This window comes from Trachinotus anak, unplaced genomic scaffold (assembly GCF_046630095.1).
Source record: "Trachinotus anak isolate AG129_WGS33_773 ecotype Australia unplaced genomic scaffold, CSIRO_AGI_Tana_v1 ptg000007l, whole genome shotgun sequence".
Taxonomy (NCBI): Eukaryota; Metazoa; Chordata; class Actinopteri; order Carangiformes; family Carangidae; genus Trachinotus; species Trachinotus anak.
The window spans coordinates 13543051-13562500 of NW_027273858.1; the positions used below are offsets into that span (position 1 = coordinate 13543051).

The 19450-nt window shown below is 41.2% G+C and overlaps 3 protein-coding genes across 6 annotated transcripts in view; 2 read left to right on the plus strand and 1 right to left on the minus strand.

Annotated features, from left to right (window-relative positions):
• Window positions 1-4620: 4620 nt before the first annotated feature.
• On the plus strand, window positions 4621-10354 carry tmem72 (transmembrane protein 72). 2 transcript variants are annotated; one of them, XM_071480758.1, is made up of 5 exons: window positions 4621-4908; window positions 7680-7746; window positions 8829-8900; window positions 9090-9229; window positions 9526-10354. In XM_071480758.1, exons 1-5 carry the CDS (start codon window positions 4833-4835, stop codon window positions 9963-9965), a joined length of 795 nt encoding a protein of 264 aa, XP_071336859.1. In that variant the 5' UTR covers window positions 4621-4832; the 3' UTR covers window positions 9966-10354. The 2 variants fall into 2 exon arrangements, with proteins under 2 accessions (XP_071336859.1, XP_071336860.1); XM_071480759.1 differs by lacking the exon at window positions 7680-7746 and having other exon boundaries at window positions 4772-4908; window positions 9526-10105.
• Window positions 10355-12278: 1924 nt separating this feature from the next.
• rassf4a (Ras association domain family member 4a) overlaps window positions 12279-19450 on the plus strand; it is an 18813-nt gene continuing 11641 nt past the window's right edge. For 2 of the 3 annotated variants that reach the window (XM_071480754.1, XM_071480757.1), the window contains exons 1-3: window positions 12279-12406; window positions 18038-18106; window positions 18250-18325. In XM_071480754.1, the coding sequence (XP_071336855.1) occupies window positions 18054-18106; window positions 18250-18325 (129 nt within the window). In that variant the 5' untranslated portion in view covers window positions 12279-12406; window positions 18038-18053. Of the gene's footprint in view, window positions 12407-17512; window positions 17595-18037; window positions 18107-18249; window positions 18326-19450 lie in introns of those variants that run through there. The other variant, XM_071480756.1, reaches the window with a different exon arrangement.
• LOC139622976 (C-X-C motif chemokine 10-like) lies at window positions 15701-17463 on the minus strand. Its single transcript, XM_071480760.1, has 4 exons — window positions 17308-17463; window positions 16989-17118; window positions 16813-16896; window positions 15701-16288 (listed from the first exon to the last, which is right to left on the minus strand). Exons 1-4 carry the CDS (start codon window positions 17372-17374, stop codon window positions 16147-16149), a joined length of 423 nt encoding a protein of 140 aa, XP_071336861.1. The 5' UTR covers window positions 17375-17463; the 3' UTR covers window positions 15701-16146.

Here is a 19450-nt window from a genome sequence, read left to right on the forward strand (position 1 = left end):
AAGGCCAAACTCTGATTGCTTACAGTTTTGTTCTCTGTTCACTATCAATGTGTGAATCTAATTGTGTGCGCACATGTGTGTGTGTTTATGAGAACACTTGAGAGGCAGTGCCCTCTTCGTACTGCATTCCTTAATCTGTAAGGACAATGCAGCCCTGTTAATGCTCAAGATAATGGCCTAGCATAAAAACATCAGAGTAGTCTGACAGGACGCCTTTTGTCATCCTGTGATTGGCCGAAAAGAAATTCTTCACTCATCTGGACAGCTCCACTGATGGCATTTGTCAGAGTCAAAAGAGTTAAGTTGTTTCTGTTAATGAGGCTGGCCTGTGAGCTGGTGAGAGGACGAAGAGAACAGATGAGAGACAGCAGACAAAAAAGCTTTACATTAAGGAGGAGACAGATTATGATCCGCAGAATGATGGGAAAATGAGGAAACATTGACTTGGCTCAACATTATAATAATACACTGTCACTCAAACTGAAAGGACAGAGGGTGATCTGCTAACACAATCACCACTAAATACTCAATGACCTCAATGTTATGTGCTCAATACACACATCAGATCAAAGTCACGTTCTCTTATTGCAGGGGATGTAGACTCCCTGACTCAGCTGTGCTCAAATCAAAACCGACTGAAACTGAACTGAAACAGAAAAGATGTGACAGTTTCACATTAGCTTTGGAAGAGAAGCTGGGGATAACTGTTTATTGAGTTTATTTAATTGAGGCTGGCCTCAGAGGCCAAAGACTAACACTCAGAGTAGTACATGCACACATAGTGTGTATACTGCTGTGTGTGACTCTGGTTTGATGGATACGAACTGGACATTTCCATGTTGTCCTCAGCCAGCTCATTTGCATCTTATGTGAACAGGAATTAAGACTTTTCACACCTCTGAACCAAGTCACGCTCTGCCAGTCAAGAGATGGTCAAACCATATAAAACCACCTTCTCTTCACTGCGTCTATTTGCAGTCTGAATCACACATAGGGATGTTTAAAGCAGCTATAGTCAATAGCTTTATATTAACAATGGATCAATTGACTACATGTAAGTGAAAGGGGTTGTTTGTAATAAACCAAGACAGAATTATTTCACAACTCTTCAGACACCCTCAGATCCAGTGTGTTTTATTGTCTTTCAGCTCATTGTTTTGGTTTCTTAACTGTTTTGTTTCAAACTTGCTGCTCTCATCATTTTCAATTAAAAAGGTCTGATAAACCCACCGCACACGACCGGCTCAACACCAAACAGCAGACAACCAAAGTTAGCGACTACCTAATTAAAATTGTGGAGCATTTAGCAGCTAAAGAGAGTAATGTTTTTCTCTGGAGATGGTGGGGACCAAAACAAAGCAAGAAGAAGATTATGTATTGGATTTACATTAACCAGGTAGATGCAAACACAACTCCAAATAACTGATAATGTTGCTCCATCCGTGCTGGATGTATAAGTGGGCAACTGTTTGCCAATAAGATCTTCATATCAACTTATAAGGCGAGTGTTGTGTTTACTGCATGTTTCTGCTGGCCCCAAGTGGCAAAAAAACTGTTATTGCAATTTCAAATTGTGTGTTTAGATTGTGTGTTCAAAAATGCTTGACTACATGTATGTAAAACTGATCAGATTTATACAATGTCCTACTTTTTTAAACTCTAATTTTACTTTGAAAACCTGTGGGGGGGCTTTGAACACATCATCAATTTGTAATGATGAATATATTCTGCATAGACTGTAAGACAATAAACAGGCAGACATTACACATCCTTTCTGGCTTTCAAAAACCTTCTATGTGATTAATATCTGTTTCACAACCACACATTTTCCCTGCTCCTTCCCATGTCTGTGCTTCATTTCTCTGGGTGATGCTCCTGACCTTTTGCTATTGTTTTAAATGAGATCACAGCAAAAAAAAAAAAAAAAGACAAGGCACTTACTGGTCAGTTTCATGATGTGAGTATCTCATGAGGTTCATAAATCAATGGGGCTATGACCATAGCAATGTACCAGCACAGATAAACCACTAGGTGGCTCCCTGTATTTGTAAATTTTGTAATTATCTCCACGATGGCGGGGGGAAACTGGTGGTAGTAAGACTGCACATGAGGTGTAATAGTCCCAGAGCACCCAGTAAGACCTTTATCTTCATATCTTAAGAAATATTAATGTATTGTGTTGAAATTATTCCGGCCTTTCAGAGATATTTCACAGCCCTGCTTCAGCCTGTAGATAAAACAGCCTGTAGGAGGTGATTATGGAGAGACTGCCTGAGCAAAGCAATGTAGCAGGGTAATAAAACTGCTGGTGTAATTATGATTAGAGCCAGTTTCACTGGTTCTAACGGGCACCAGACACCCACGCCAGCCTGAGAGAGGCTAGACGGGGAGGAAGGGAGGGAGAGAGAGAGAGAAAGAGAGAGGCATGGCTAATCTTCAGTCCCATGCCCGTGGGCACAGTGGAGTGAAAGGAGTGGGGGTGTGTGAATGGTGTGAAGCCGTGATGATGAGAAAGATGAGGGGGCGTAAAGCAGGGATGATTACAAGATGAGAGAACGTGTGAGCAGGCGATTGAAAGTTTGGGAAGAAGGAGCGAGGTCAGGTGGTCGAACTGTGTGAAGCTGAGTGTTGAGAGAAAATCCATGCATGTCTGTATAGCTGCACAGCCCAAAAATGAAAACATGACACTGTATTTATACTGTAACATTAGATTTACAATTTCACCAGAAGGCAATCAGTCACAATTATTTAAACTACTCCACCTTCTGGCATACCCTGACAATTGCCATAAAACTCACAATGTACAGCACATGACAGCAATGATCCCCACACAACACACACACTGACTTATTAGGATAAATTGTGTTTTTATCAGGTTGTTTTTCATGTCATCATGAGGGCCAAGCATGTCAAATAAACATAAACACACAGTCCTCTGTGGCCATGGTGGTAAGGCTCAGTTAACATGCACGGCACACATTCCTAGCTCATCTTTGTCTGGTTTATGTGCAATAATGTACTGCAGTCTAAACACGCATGTGATTTAATTAAGATTTCTTCATTTCTCCTTTATTAATTACATCTCTTACAGTGGGTGGTCTAATAGTTGCATTTTCTCTCTTTTTTTTTAACAGCATTTTACAGTGACTGTACATGTACAAAACAACAGTGGCACACAAGGAAGAGAAAATTGCCCATTAAGCGTGTGGTTTGAGGTTCAGACCCTGACTCCTTGTGTTCAAGACGCTGAAACCCAGCAGCTCCTGATGGTTACACCAGTACCTCCTATCAGTGCTTGTGTGTTTGTATCTGCACCTGTAATTTTTTGGGTAGATGCTGTGCCACAAGGAAAGTGGTCAAACTGTTCTTTGGTGGGGGTCTTCTCAATCAATGAAAGAGGCAGATGAAAAGTCAAAGCACTGCAGAGGATTGTGCATTAGTAGTGTTTAATACGTCAGCCAATAGTAGATGCTTTATAAAGAATAACTTTGTAGTTATAAGACTACAAGTTTGCAAAAATGCAGCTCTGTGCCATCCCTAGAAAAGCATAGCATCATTTGTCATTACACATCTAGTGTCAGTACTTTTTGCAGCACTTCTCATACACACTTACACTCTATACCATAAATGCCACGAATAACCTGGATGTTAAGCCGGAAACAAGTGTAATGAGTGCAAAATACAAAAGTGTCTTTGTTAGAGATTTAAGGAGATTTATGTAGCTTACTTTGGCCCCTACCAGGAGTCAGGGTGTGTGTGTGTGTGTGTGTGTGTGTGTGTGTGTGTGTGTGCGCGCGCTGTGACTCTAACTGCATGTTCCAGTAGGCCTCTCCTGAACAAGATTACACCGCAGCCAAACCTGCGTCAACCGATTATGTGGGCTTGCATTTACGCATGTGTAAGTGTGTCAAAGAGTCTGTCTGTTCTTGTGGCATTTAATCCCATATCCATTGCTTTGTTACACAATTCACAAGATACAGAGAGTCAGTGTTGCATTAAAATAAACTGCACACAAAGTGGAACTTGTTTATAATATTTCCAAGCGTGGAAACATGGCTTTTTGTTTAGTGACGCAAGCTGCAGTGACGTCAGCACTCACTCTAGTTGAAAAGGTCTTCTAATAAATGGAGGCCAAACTGGATGCTGCATTTATGATTGTGACCTTGAAAAAAAGGTGTTTCTGATGCTTTGATTACATCCACACAACAAGGTGAAATTACAAAGAGGAAAACAAGAGCAAGTTGTAGGGACAAGAAAAGGGGACTTTGGTGAAAAGCAAGGTCACTGATCTCAGATCACAGTTCAGCATACAAATTACTGCGAAATATGTGTGTATATACTGTATGCATGTGCACGTGTAGTGTGTGTGTATGAGTTAGTTTTATATTAATTCTTCACAGATAATTTTTAACCAGCTCTAATGACAAATGTGATACGGTGCAAAAGTAACCCTGAGCTGAGTTTCACCTTGACGTACACGGTGGAATGCGAAAGCAGCTGAAGGTGGCGTTGTTATTGTGCGCGTGTGTGTGCATGTGTGTGTGTGTGAGAGAGAGAGGCTGATTAGCAGTTATTGGAGCAACAGGGGCATTGAGTCACAAACTTTTCTGAGGTAAACTTGTCCAGTTTAAGAGGCTCCACATCATGGCACTCATGGATTACCTGACTTTGGCTTTTTTACCAACAACCATCCATCTAGCTGAAGGTCAACTGTGTGCCTAGAATGGTACTTCAGTAGCTACTAGGTCACCGACTATTTCAGATAGTGTTTGAAAAGTGTGAGGTGTTATATTTTTTAAACCCTGACAAGGGAAGAAGAAGTATTTGAGGTCATGGGGAACTCAGAGAGCGTATGGTGGATTGTGGTGGAGTGTGCCTGCAGGATATTCGGTGTTTCCACAGCAACAGGTAAGAGCTACATAAAAACAAACAAATGAATTATAGCAAGATTGAATTTAGAGTCATGTGTATCACTTATTGTTTCGGTATGGGCCTGATTTGCTTCTTTGGATAAACTGGCAGATGCACAATAGACTCCAGGTCCTCCCTGCCCATCTGGTTGGTCTGAAATTACATACTGTTGTAAAATCTAAATAAAGACTCAGAATAAAACATAAAATGATATTAGAAATAGTAGTAGCAGTAGTAGTAATTATAGTTATACATTTTATCTGCTATAAAGTGTTGCCAAAACCTAATATCTGACTCTCTGTCTGTGCTGAGATGTCTATTTCCCCACTCAGTCTCCAAAATGTCATTCTTTCCAGTAACATTTTTAAGCTCTCCTGCAGGGGAGGGGGTTATCCTGCTTGGTTTTTTTAAAAGAATTTCATAAGCCTGAGATGTTAGAGGGTCATATGGTGATGTTGGCTTGACCTCCAATAATGCCAAACCATGACTTGGCTGAGATACAGAGCATACAGTATAAAAACACACAGAGCCGTGTCCCGAACTCCTGTTTTCCCGAGGCATAGTGGGACAGATTGCATGCAGCTCTCTTAGCCATATTTAAATCATCATGGGGGAAATGGCTCTCTGGTTGCTCCCGCCTTCAAAAATCCCTCCACTTAAATTCAAACAGCTGCAGACACTGAATATTTACCGAGAGACATGTGCCACACATCGCACCAAAACCAAGTCTCTGTATCAAGCTGGGTTATTGGGCTGACATGATCACAAGCTGTTAAACATTCACACCTATACGGGCTTTCTCTGCATTATTCTGTGTGTGTGTGTGTGTGTGTGTGTGTGTGTGTGTGTGTTTATGGCATGTCTGCATGTGCCTCCGTCTGTCTGCGTGTGTGTTCACATGTCTGCATGTCTGTGTTGGCCTGTCTGCCTCTGTGTGTGTTCTATAGACAGACATACACGCAGGGAGCACATATATGTTAATATCCAGCTGGTGTGTGTGCAGCGTTAATTCCTCTCACACTCCATAAACTACCAGAAAACATTTAGCCACAGTCCCTTGATTTCCCTCCGGTGCTGATTCTATCTCTGAATTTCTGGTAAACAGGCCAGAGAAATTGCTTCCATGTGTTTAGTGGTGATCACCACTTTACCACGCTTACCTCTTTTATACCTCACAGAAAAAAAGATTGGTTATTAAAACAGGCTTTTCTTTGTAGTTTTGAGGGCTTTGTTGTCATCTCATTTTATATCGTTCCATGTGTTCAAATGTGTTTTACTCTCAGCGCTGTCAGAAACAGTTTGGTATTTTGAGTGTTTTGCTGAGGGGTTGATGAGAGGATTGATAACACTCTCATATCTGTCTGTTAAATATACAGCCAGCAATGAGCTATCGTAGCTTAGCATAACGGGAAACACTGAGCCTGGATATGCCCAAAGGTGGCTAACCTACCTGCCAAGCAAGGAAGTTATGCTGTGGCCAACAAATAGCACATAACTCCCCGTAAAACCACCATGTCAGGATATGACGTCAATTAGTGAACTTTACAGGTGCTTGTAGGCAGATTTTGTTACTTTTGGAAAGAGTCAGGCTGGCTCTTTGCACATGTTTCCAAACTTTAGCTAAGCTAACTGGCTGCTGGCAGTAGCTTTATCTTTACCACACAGACATAAGAGTGGTATCAATCTTTCCATCTCACTCAGCAAAGAGAGCAAATGTGCATATATGTGCAGTAGATACAATTTCTTTAAATCATTATCAATGTGTCAATAGTGTAAGTATACATAAATTTAATTTAATCAGTTTATTGAGGCCTTTGGGGAAATTCCTTTTAGCTTCTCCCACAGCGGAAAGGTCAGCGGTTAAAGAATGATACAGAAGACATGAACCGTCTTGCACTGCAACAAAGTTGATCTTGCTTATAAGGAGCAATAAATTAGAAACTCCCAGCTGCAGTCGAACATCCCTCTTTTCAGTGACCTTATGCTTTTGTTTACAAAGAATGATTACAAAGAGAAGAATAGATGAAATATTGCGGTATCATTTATTACTCAACCCCAAGATGTCAGACTGGATGAGTGGCTATTAACGCATTTTGACATCTAGTGACATCTAATGACCACTTCACTAACAAGTGGTGAGGGATTTTTCCAGCATCTCATGATCTCTGGCAAGAAATCTGTGATGCGTTAAGTGTCCACTCAAATAAAATTATCTAGCCTGCTGACAGTGATATCATAACTGCAAGCATGAGTAAGCTATTAGTTAAAAAATTGTGACCATAATGGAAACAATTGCAGCAATTACCAAAGTAATGTGTTTTATATTTCTACAAGGCACATCATCAGTTCAGGACTATGCCATGGAGTGTAAAGCATGACTACAAGTTGGGTCACTTTAGGTCAGCTCAAATCAATCTTTATAACCTGATGAGGGAAGAAATTGTTTTCAGCCAGGATGTGAGTTTCTCACAGCTTCCTCAAACATCACTGCTACAATACGGTTGAAAGAATAAAACAAAGACTACCTTGAGAGCAATATAACCCAGATATATAAAACAAATATGGCAAAGAGCAGTAAATCAGCAGAACACAACATTGTATCACAGGGGAAACATTAACAGTATTCATATAAGTTTGAGCCCACTACAACTCTTCCTGCCACTAAAGAGAAAATCATGAGCTAAGTCTGACATCTGGTGGACAGAGTCTGCTCACCAGTAACTCTCAGGGAAAAAAAGGAAATTATATAATATATATTCTTTTTCCAGTGTTGTGTGCAGTGGGAGTGGAGACCCTACAACAGGGAGAATTCAACAGCCTCGGCATCTACCTATTGTAAGTGCTTAGGTTTTGTAGTCTACCTTGAAATATAATATACAATTAAACCCTAGCAAAGCACTTCTGACTCTGGCCTATTGAGACTAAAGTGGTGGCATTACTGAGTTACTGGAAAGAATGTGGCCTGAGGTCTTTTAGAACACAGTTGCAACACTGTCCCCGCCGTCATAACTGTTCGTACAGTATATATAGACACTTGCAAGGAGATGGTGGGAAGAAGTCTGAGGTATGAAGCAAGGTGCAGAGGGCAGAGAGGAGACCAGTCCTTTAGTTCTACTTGTAATTATCTCTGGGGCTCACAGGAAAACTCCCAGAGAGCCAAAGGAAAACATCTCCCAGAGGACACCAGAAATGCACAACTGTTTATTCTGTCAGTACACACAAAGCCAGATAAACGCTGCAGTCATACACACACACAAACACACACATACATACTTGTCTTACTACATTCATGGGGACCTGCCACTGGCATAATGCATTCTCAAGCCTCTGACCTTAACCTTAACCATCACAAATGAATCCCTAACTCTAACCCTGAAAACAAGTCTGACTCTCAAACAGCAGTTTAAACTTGTGGGATCCAGCAGTTTGGTCCTCACAAAGCTATCATACCCCACAAGTATAGTGGACTCCCAGTTTTTGGACCCCACGAATATAGAAAAACAACACCCCGCACACACCCACTCACACACACACACACACACACACAGAAACACACAACTCAGTAAAAGGTCTTCAGACAGAGGGCAGTGTTCGATGATGGTTAGTCTGGGGCCATTTTTCTGGTTCACTGGATTAGATGGTTATCAGCACAAAACCGTGAAAGGGGCACAGAAAAAAAAGACTCATACATGCAGTATGTATCGTATGAAGGCGATATCTCTGTTTGTCACAGGGCTCTTGAGACCCACTTTCTGCCCATTTTTCAAAAATATTTAGTAACGCAGTCTTCACCCGCAGCTAGATAAGATACAAAGAAACTGACATATTTAGATCTAGTTTACATAGTTTGGAAACAGTTTACTGATTTTATCTCTGAGACTGTGTCAGTTTCATCTCGCTCTAAACTCTCCTCCCAGAGTGTCATCTTTTGCCATCATGATGTTTGAGCTGGCCTATTTCCTGAATGCTCTCCTGTCTATGTGTCTGCCGTAAGTACACAACACATGACTGCACCATCTGTGTTTGCATGGGGGTTGGGGGGTGGGGGGGGTACAACTCTGAGGTCATTTTTAAACCTGGTATAAAGATTTAAAGATTTAAAGCTAAAGAATTTCAGTCCTGACATGAAAATACTGGTTGTGCCTCCTTCCTCCTCTTCGTCCCCTTTATCTCTATAGCTGTCCTCCAGACTGGCAGCTGTTCGTGTTGTGGGGGAAGATGGCTCACATTGGAGGCTTCCACAAGTTCCTCTATTACTCCATCATGTCAGTGGTCTGCTTCTTGCACCCTGTGTTGGTGTGGCATGCAATTATCCCAGGTAAAATGGCACCAGCAGGTAGAAAACTTAAATTCATCATTAAAGTGCTATTTACTGTACTGTCTCATAATTGGTCTTTTCAGTAGCAAACATTTTACCTTGTCATTCAGATGTAAAAGCACAGGTGTTATCATGCTGTTCTGTCCAAGTATCCCAGTAACACATGAGAGTTTGACAGTGAGCCAGCATGCACAATGCCAGGACCCTGATAATGAAGCAGCTAAATGGAAATCAGCTATCATTAATTTCATTATTTACACCTGTATAGTAAAAATAAATATATTTTCCGGTTCCAGGGACAATGCTTCTGGTGACAGCCTTTTTCAACTTCATACTCAGCAAGAGAACAAAGGCCACGTCTCCCAAAAGGCCACAGGAGAGCTACAGCGACCAAGGCCCAACCACTGTCTGTGTGACAGAGAGAGCAGACTCGGACAGCACCATCTCATTCTTCCATATGATGACAGGAAGGAGAGGAGGGGGACTAGTTCTCGCGACCAGAGACCGCTGCCTCAGCCTGGGAGAGAGAGGAGAGAGCGTCCAGGCCATGCTGGAGCTGGAGCAGACAGCAGCACCTAAAGCCACAGACAGGGGGAGGAGGGGGAGGAAAGAGAGGAGGCTGATAAGCTTCAAAGGTAGGGAGGAGCCTGTGGAGAGAGAAATGGAGGAGATGGACGGCCACTGTGAGCCAGAGGCAGACACCACCTCAGACACTGCACCTATGATTACTGACTGAACGTCCCTCTGCGCTCAGACTGAGCTCCTCACTGATATCACATGATGGACAGCATGTGTAATTTTAGTCATGCTGGCTGGGTGCAACCAGCTGGTCTTACACTGTGACTGACTTTATTTAGCTGAAAATATCATGATAAAATGTCTGACACACCAAAATAAGACTTTTGAGCATTTTTAACTGTTTGGTAATATGATTCTCTGTATTGTATGTAATTCCACAACTGAAAAATGAAGATTAGATTTTTTTTTTTATCATTAAATGTTCTGTTGATTTGTATATTTTTTACTTCAAAGAGATCTATTTGTACACTATGAACATTTTAAATCTGTTATCAAGTATAGTATCAAATGTATAAATTCAAAGAAATTAAACCATTTGTACCTACATGTGCGTGTGGGAGGCTTTTAATCTGATAGCCTGTTTTTCAAAGCCAGCACTGATTGAAGAGCAGACATTAATGTCGAGCAATCCAATCCAGTTACTGCAGCATACATTATTCATAAGGTGTTAAATTAGATCAACTGATTCATCCATTCAGCGTCAGAGAAGATATGTGCAAATGTGACTCAGAGCAGCAGGCATCGAGAGCTTGTGCAGGTGCAATGTGTTGTAGTCACATTCAAGTCTCCTCATTGTGTGTTTGTCATGTGTGTGAGTGGTGACCATGGAGACGGAGCTCTGGGAGGAGCGCAGGCGTTATTATGGTGATGAGAGAAACATCAGATCACCCACCAGAGCGCCACGTTAGGCCTGCGTTTCACCAAAACACCTCTAATGTGCCAACCCAAAAAATAATTACAAGTATTATTCATGCATTAATAATATATCATACGCTGTGCATTGACGATATTAATAAGGCGTGTGACTCAGACTCAAGCTCTATAAATCACCTTGAAATCAGTATATTCATGACACAAAGGTGGGCATGAAAAGCCTGTATTATTGTTTCATTTGTTTCATCATGATACGCAGGATACATTTCTCCATAGAGACCCTCCTCTTTTGTTCAGGTCATAAATCAATAGCGTTTTGCTCTGTCAAAACACACACACGGCATCACACACCTTATCCCCCAGTCCTTTGTTCACTGAACACTTGGTATGTAACTGTATGTAGCCTTAAGAGGCAATATCTCTGCAGCATCAAAGCTAAGGAGAGAATCAATAGAAGCAGATAGCCTCATTCATCAGAAAGCACCTCGCTGAGAACTGGGGCCAGACAGTAGGCTTGTGAAAACACACATACATAGCCTGTGGGTGAAACAACTGGGTTATTGTCTATGTTAGACACAATCTACATTACCAGCAGCTACTGTACATGGTGTCATTCCTTCTTTCAACCTTTGGAACATTTTTTTTTTTTTTTTTTTTTTTTTTGCTCTATATATCAAAGCCATGACATGTGAGTCCAGTCAGGAGATGTTTTGGTGCTTTATGGAGAAAACAGAGAGTCTTTGTTCAGAGTTTGCTGAGGCCTCTCAGTGGGCCGTAATCAGGGCTGCATTGTCCTCCTTCACAAGTATATCTGGTCAATTAGCAGCTGAGTGACCCAATAATAAACAAAAGAGAGGGAAAAGAACGTCAGTATTTCCAATCCACTTCCATAAACGCCCCACCAACTTCTTCCCGTACCCATATCCTTTGGAGTGAGCTGTTCTCTGTGAGGGAAGTTATTCAGCTGCTGGAACAACTTACTTCCTCTGTGCACATTAAATCATAAATCCTATTCAGACAGACAGAGAGAGAGAGAGAGAGAGAGAGAGAGAGAGAGAGAGAGAGAGAGAGAGAGAGAGAGAGACTTCCTACAGCTTGTGTTTCCACCCTACAATAGTTTCCTAGATGGGTCCAGGTCCAGGCTCAAAAACAGGATGGGTGAAATAAATCTTAACAGGTCACAGAGACTTCTTCCTTTACTGCTGGGCTGGAAAAAAAAAAACAAAAAAAAAAACAGGGCCGGTGTTTTAGTGGTAGCTGTGCTAGAGGAATTCAATTTTCTTATCACTGCATATGTGACAGGACAATCAATATACAGAGTTGATTCTTTGTATTGTGTTAATGCAACTGATTTGAGTCTGTCAATCAACACACTTAAACACACTTGTCGAAACATTCACAGAAGAAAAAAAAAGTGGAGTAAAAACATAAAACACAACAAACAATAATAAAAAAACATATTATATAAAAGGTGATGGTAAACTCAGATGCACCTTGAGCAGGAGGAGAGAGGTATGCAACCTTGACAGTGTTGGTCCCGCCCACTTTCAATGCTGATTGGCTAAGGCGCGTCAGTGCTGCCTGCTATTGGATCACCCTGTTGTCAGTTTTCTCCAGCTCTGAATGCCGCACGGCCGAGGAGGCATGAAGATAACGAAGGATAAGGAGGATAGCGAACATCGCTGGTAGATATACGGAAGAAGACGGAGGACCCGCTCTGCTATGGTAAGACCCACACTCATCGAAATTACTGCAGCATATTTTATGTAAGAGGAGAGCCGGAGGCAGGAACTTTAAATATTAAAATCACTCGGTGAAAGCCTGAAAAACAAACAAAAATGTAATGGGCTTCTGAAGTTGGATGCAGGTTACTAACGGTAACAGTTGTTTTTTTTTTCTGCATTCAGGAATATTAATACTGTGGCAAATGCTACAAAAACTTTCCCTTCCGTAAGCTTGAATCTGCTTTACTCCTATATTAAAACTAGACATTCGTTACAGTAAGAGCTGCAATAGAAATAGATCAATCTTCATCAAGTGGTTTGCAGGGAAATGCCTCTTTCCAGTCAGCGTTTGTCTCGAAAATTTTGACGTTTGTGCGTATGTGCGCTGTGCGGAGCACTCCTGGACATTTTACGCATGGGAATGGATCGTCTTCGGGCGCAGCTGCCAGTGTTGGTGCGATAATTGGATACGAATCTCGCGATGATCAAACCAATTAGCAGACCTGCAGTGAAGGCTCTTTGTCCACCGAGGGAGCTTACACACACAGAGGTAGATGCGTGATTCAGTCACAGAGACATGAACATGAAATTTTTTTACCAAAACCAGCATCACCCAGTAAAGTAACTCCTATCGTCTTTGCACAGCTCCAAGCCTTTGGTCCATCTCCCATGCAGCCATGTGCAGAGGCTGAATAATTCATAATAATGGTGACAGACTGGAATCCTTTAAGTTATGGAATATTTATAGACCCATTATTTCGTATAAATGTGTACGAGAGATAGACTGACCATCCCATCCCATTGTGCACCTACCTTGTCAGCAGTTGCCTTGGATGTAAGTGAAGATGGGCAGAGGTCATTACAGGGAGGGAGGAGGGCTGATAGGTGCAGCTATTGCCTCAGTAATCAACATTTAATGCATTTTCATGTAGATAAAGAGTCTATCAGAGGAGTTTGAATTTGGATGTTAATCCATAACTGTGAGGATAAGAAGTGTTAGCAGCAGTGTGACAGAAATTCAAGACAAATCTTTTTTTCTCAGTTTTTCATGCTCAGTGTTCATTGTTCAGCTGAATGTGTCACTTCCCGGAGTCACTTCCCAGTCAGACAGTTGCATGGTCATTACTGGGCAGTCTTGTTTCCTGGTTTTTGTGGTCACTACCGCTGCTCATGCAAGCATTTTCTCTTTTATTTTCCTGTAACTTCTGTTTCAGCTGCAAGAAAAGCAAATGAATCAATGTTACACTACAACTCCATAGCTCATCTCAGACAGTAGGCTACTGGGAGAGTCTCAACCAAGAGCTCAGAGCTTTAGCACTTTGGAGTATATATACATTAAAGTTGTCCAGTGTCCTACAGGCTCTGTCCCTGCAGATGTTGTCATAGTGAAGAGAGACCACAGTCCCTGTAAATTTGAAACAATAAAACACTCTTTGATTGAGCTGCTTAATGGCCTATCAGTTTGTAAGAAGGAGCCAATTCTGCTTCACCGGATGAAGATCTCAATAAAGTTTGGTGTACATCACACTTTAAACATTAGGTGGCACCATTGTAACATCAATGTCATGGTTATGGGGCTAGAGTGACAGCTATTTTAGAGGCAAGTATTCAAATGTAACCTCCAATGTTACATGCATTTTAACAAGATATGTTTTTTTTCTTATTCATATAATCTTATATAATCTGAATACAATTCCTATAGAAAAAAATCAGACCTATACAGTAAAAAAGGAAGACTCAAACTCACATCACCTTATGTACACCAAATGTTTCACTTCAGATAACACAAATCTATTACTTTTGATTACAACACCATTACACCTTGATCATTAGCGCACTACAAAAGGTTGTTCATGAATCAGTTGTGAGTGTGTATTAAAGAATGTGCTCACTTTTGCATTGCAGGTAAATGTGTAGTGAGTTGCAGTAAATGTGAAGCAAATCTGCAATTTGTGTTCAAGGGTTAAAGAGTTTGATAAAGATTACATTTTAACTGGTAGTAATATTCAGTGTTTTGTCTGTAGAAGCAGTAGTAGTACTAAATACTCAATTACAAGCTCATACAATACAGTGGCAGCAGCATAGCAGAACAGAATGCAAGTGCTTGTATAATTGTCATTGTGTTATTATTACATATACATTAAGTAGCATTTAAACCATTTGGTTAAGATGAAGCCAACTTTTAATTATTGATATTCTGTTGGGTAGTTTATTATTGAACAATGCAGGAAGTAACTATAGCTGTCACATAAATGTAAAAAGTACAATGTCTGTACATTCATTCATTAGGTACTTGAGTAAGTGTGCGTAGGATTTTAAGGGGAGTCTGTTGGTTGCATGCCATCCAGAAACAAGACAGTTATCCGGACGCCTGTTGCCATATCCTCTCAGTTATTATCCGCTCTAATCCCATCAGCAATGAATAGTATGGGGTCTGAAAGGGACCCGAATTCCTTCTCTGTGTTCATCTATAACACACCAAATACGGAAAAATCCTCAGCCAGCTCTGTCTCTGACAAAGGCCATCTTGTTGAGCAGTTTACTTTCACTTTCTGTTTTACCATCGTGTGCTGTGAACTGTTGAGCAATCACATGGCAGTTTTGCAACAGACCACATCAATTCCCTTTGGTGGGAAATGACACAGGTTGGCACTTGCCTTGGTTATGTGATATCTATTATCTATGATATCCAGATTGATGTGAGAGCAGGGCAAAAATAGGCAAAAGTATTTTGTGTGTGTGTGTGTGTGTGTGTGTGTGTGTGTGTGTGTGTGTGTGTGTGTGTGTGTGTGTGTGTTTTCTGTCTTGTGGCTCCATTGGTGTCACATGCTTTATAAGAAATCTCAGAGCTGGTTTGAAGCATGTTTGTGAGTCAGTCTCCATAAACACTCACTTTCAATGATCCACGCCCTAATCACCTGGATATCTCAGGGTCTGTTGTGCAACACGAGACACAAAAGACACATCCATAAAAGTATAAAACATTACAATCTATGATATGCACAATCAATGGAGTCTTGTTTTCCAAAACACCTCCAGGTAATGCTCTTACATTAAGTGGTCACCTCATTAAATTTTACAGTAGAGATGCAACACACAAGCTCCTGTTATAGCTTTGTCCAGATGTTTTGAATGAGATATGTTTGTTCTGTCCCTGGTGCTGACTCACATCCTGTAGTTTATTAACCAAAGCTGAGACTGTGGGCGAAGTGACCTCTCATATCCTGCCAAGAAAGTAATCAGCCTTCAGTTCTGAAGTCAGGAGCTTTAACAGAAATAACACCCAAGGCCGCGCTATTGTTCATATATATTTATTAAAAAAAGATTAAACAAAGTCTGAAAAAATTCCCATATTCATATAAAAATAAATAACTAACAAAGATTTCAGTTAGCATACACAGAACTACACATAAACAATGTACTGACCATTTGATATTGTTTTAAAGTTAAAACTTAACGTTTCTGACCAGCCACCAGGGCTTAGTTTTACATCATTCGTTTGCACAAAGACAGTCGCCAGCTGCTGGCTGAGAGGAGTTTCATTTACAGCCCAAACAACAATTCAGCGGAGCTTGAAGTCTGAGCTGTTAGACATTAATAAAGAAAAGAAGTGGTAGTGTGCTGTTTCTTTAACAGCAGCCGGTGGCCTGGAGTTAAGAGTCCATCGTTAGGCAAGAATCAGCATGTGCCCACTTCTCTCCATGCAGTAGCTTTATTTCGTTTGGCAGGATTATTGGTGGATTATTGGGAGTTTGGGGATGAAGCTTGCGTGTTGTGGCTGTGGCTCCTCTGTCGAGACCGCTGGCGCTGACCACCTCTCCCTCTCCCTCTCCCTCTCCTCCTCTTCAGGCACAGTTTCACATCACGACCCAACTTATGAGCTCTGGAAAACACACACAGAGGTTCAAACTTTAGTGTGAAAACCAAACCTCTTCACTTGTTAGATGTGATAATGCATTTATGTAAAACGTGACTTTAGTGTGTGCAGTGGCATAAATAGCTTATATAGGAGAACCCATCAAAAACACAGAAATGAAAAGCAAATTTGGGTTCCAATAGAAAAGTCAAGGATCGCCAGCATGCCAGGGGCAATAGGTGCTTTATTATTACAAGAAATGACTTGGCAACAAATAAGATACTGTTGGCTACAATTTACGGGAAATATGAAGATGGGTGGAGCCCTTCTACAACCAAATAGGACCTAGAATATTCTGTTATCTGTTGTTGTCGTATGCAAAGGTCAACCTAAATTGAAGGATTGTAAAGTCCTCTGGGGTTTACAAAGCTTCAATATCCGGCTTACAAAAACCTCACAAAGCCAAGGTTTTCAGGACATGTCCACTGTTTGTGCCCTTAACGAGTGTGTGTCTTTACTAATAGTTAAGTTTCACTGATCAAGGCGCTCACCTATTCCAGCAGCGAATTAGCTGTCTGCCCATCGGTGCCTCTGGATTCAGACACACTTGCTCACTGTCTTTCTTCAGTGTCACTCTGAAAAACACATGGAAAATCCACACTTTTAGTCACACTCATCTGGATGTGTGTATGCATGGATGTGTGCATCTGCAGGATCTGGTACTCACATGACTGTGACTTTGTTGCAGCTGGGGCTTTTTTGGTAGACTGTGAGCTCTTTCAGTTGGCCTTTCACGCCTTGTTGTGTGTGTGGGCACAAGCATCTTCCCGGGACAAAAGTGCTGTCTGACTCTCTCACTGTACAGACACAGTAACAGGATTACAGGTTAAGTCAATACAGTGCAACGCGAGCAGGGATTAAGTTACTGCAAGTTTGCATGTTAAGACAGTAAAGTTCGCAAGCAACAATCCTCGCTTTGACTGCATCCAGATTTCATCAAAGAAAAACACACAGATATAAGCTTAGACCAATTTGTAGATTCTTACCTGCCATCAGAACACAGCAGAGGCGGAGGAAGACGAGCTGACAGACTAACTGAAGGCAAAGCTTCATATTGGAGGCAAGCTGAGCGTTGACACTGAGCCTCTGAGCCACATGTGGCTGTTTTATACTTGTGCTCCTCCCCCACTCTCAGAGCTGGGCTTTCCAAACCAGGAAATTCCCCACAGCACTTTCCCTCTGAAATCAGGACACAGTCATCAGGATGCAGGGATCAGGGACAGCATTCTTCCATTTTTGTCAAAGAAGACTCAACACTCTGAAGGACATAGTGGTTAATGAATTTCCCTGTTTTGTTTTTTTTTTTGAGGGGGGGAGGGCACTGAATTTATTAGACAAAAAAGATAGCAATTGTTTTCTTTAAAAAATGTGCAAGAGAGACAACTGAGGTGCTTCTTATCATCAGTAAATTCTACGCCAATTGTTAATTAGAAGCTGCACACAAAGGCAGGAGTTGTCCTTGAAAGAGACATGAAGACACAGTATTAGTTTCCAGGCTTTGTTAAGCTTTGCCACAACAATGCGACTCATATCAGTTTGTTGGCTCAGTGTCAACAACCCCATGTGATTTCTCCTCATTTCTGTCCCTGCTTTCCGGTGTCAAAATTGAATCAAATTGAAACATAGTAGCACATTAAATTCATATGCATATTGTGATCATTCAATCCATATGTCATATTTTAATGTTTTTTTTTCTCATATTTTTTTCTGCCACAGCTGCACTCAAGACAGAATGGGTGAGCCTCAGACCTACGTGAAGCTCAGTGAAGAGAAACTCATACCGAAGTAAGTCCTTTTAGTTCCCGCACTGCACAGTAATCACATACATTCAAGTAAAATCACATTGGTGATTGCATATATTCAATTTCTTCTTTGCTTGCATTGTGTGAGAGCTAATCTTTCCTTTGTGGTTTTGTCTTCACCCTCAGGTCTGACATCTTGTCACTACTGAGGACCTACAACTGTTATCATGAAGGGAAAAACTTCCAGCTGAGGACTCGTGAGGTAAGGAAAGCTCAGCTGCAGACATATCATCTGACAGGAGACGTGCCGGTGGAAATGAAAAGCTAAACAAGGAGAGTTACCAATAATAGCTTGGTAATGGGTGCTTGTATGCTGCGCACATAACAAAACTGGAACCGGTTTGATTCTTAGACAGATAATGAGGACTGGAAACATGAAACCAAATAAGCTTCCAAGGTAGTGATAGTTCTGAGTCAGTTCAAATCTGCAATTCCTGGCTTCCTTTCCAACATACCAAAGGGCTGGCAAACCACAAAGAGCCCCTCTTACCCTGAAAAAGAAAATGGAAATGGAAGGAGGGAGGGAGTTGCGCATTTCAGTCATAAGTACTCACTGCTTAGCAAAGCAATTCCACGGTAAACGCCTGCTGTTGTGGTTTGTCTGTAAAGCTGTTTGTAAGAGTTTGGTTACTTGTTTGATAACTATTCAGATTTTATGGTCAGGAGTTCCCCTCTGTGTTCATAAGCAGGTTTTTGAGAAAGGGATATTATATTGTGTGTGTGTGTGTGTGTGTGTGTGTGTGTGTGTGTGTGTGTGTGTGTGTGTGTGTGTGTGTGTGTGTGTGTGTGTGTGTGTGTGTGGGCAGGGCACAGCATGGCATTGCATTGTGGTCATGATTCGTCCCTCTTTTTTGGTCCCCCCAGCCAGACTCACTACATTTTCACATTCTGGGAAAATCCCCCACATTCACAGACCTGATGTAGGTACATGCGATATAAACATATAATACAGGGACCAGTGATACCGTAATATTGACTCAATACTAACCAAAAGTAAGGATGTAATCACTTGAACCTCTAAAACATATGAACATTACTATTTGATGAGAAGATATTAATCAGAACTCATTATAAAGAATGACTCATCACATTGAATTACAACTCAGTAAGTTTTCATCTGAAGCTTTGGGATTTTGACAGTGAGGCATTTTTTAACTTTGCCAAAAAAATGCATGTCACATTGTAGTCCTACAAAAACATGTTGCGTCACTTATGGCTAAACAGATTCAATCCAGACTAGAATCTCCTAAATAGACATTTCTTATGTGTAATAGTTAAAAAAAAAAAAAAAAGAGGCTACTGCAGTGACATCAGTAGCCTATATGTT

What these genes read in the sequence shown, in the direction of transcription:
- LOC139622976 (XM_071480760.1), bottom strand. Translation starts at nt 17,374, where the DNA reads ATGAAGCTTTGCCTTCAGTTAGTCTGTCAGCTCGTCTTCCTCCGCCTC. An exon ending in CTGCTGTGTTCTGATGGCAG is followed by an intron (nt 17,119 to 17,307) that starts GTAAGAATCTAC and finishes GTGTCTGTACAG; the next exon opens with TGAGAGAGTCAGACAGCACT. An exon ending in CTAATTCGCTGCTGGAATAG is followed by an intron (nt 16,289 to 16,812) that starts GTGAGCGCCTTG and finishes TGTGTTTTCCAG; the next exon opens with AGCTCATAAGTTGGGTCGTG.
- tmem72 (XM_071480758.1), top strand. Translation starts at nt 4,833, where the DNA reads ATGGGGAACTCAGAGAGCGTATGGTGGATTGTGGTGGAGTGTGCCTGC. An exon ending in AGCCTCGGCATCTACCTATT is followed by an intron (nt 7,747 to 8,828) that starts GTAAGTGCTTAG and finishes CTCTCCTCCCAG; the next exon opens with AGTGTCATCTTTTGCCATCA. An exon ending in CTCCTGTCTATGTGTCTGCC is followed by an intron (nt 8,901 to 9,089) that starts GTAAGTACACAA and finishes TTATCTCTATAG; the next exon opens with CTGTCCTCCAGACTGGCAGC.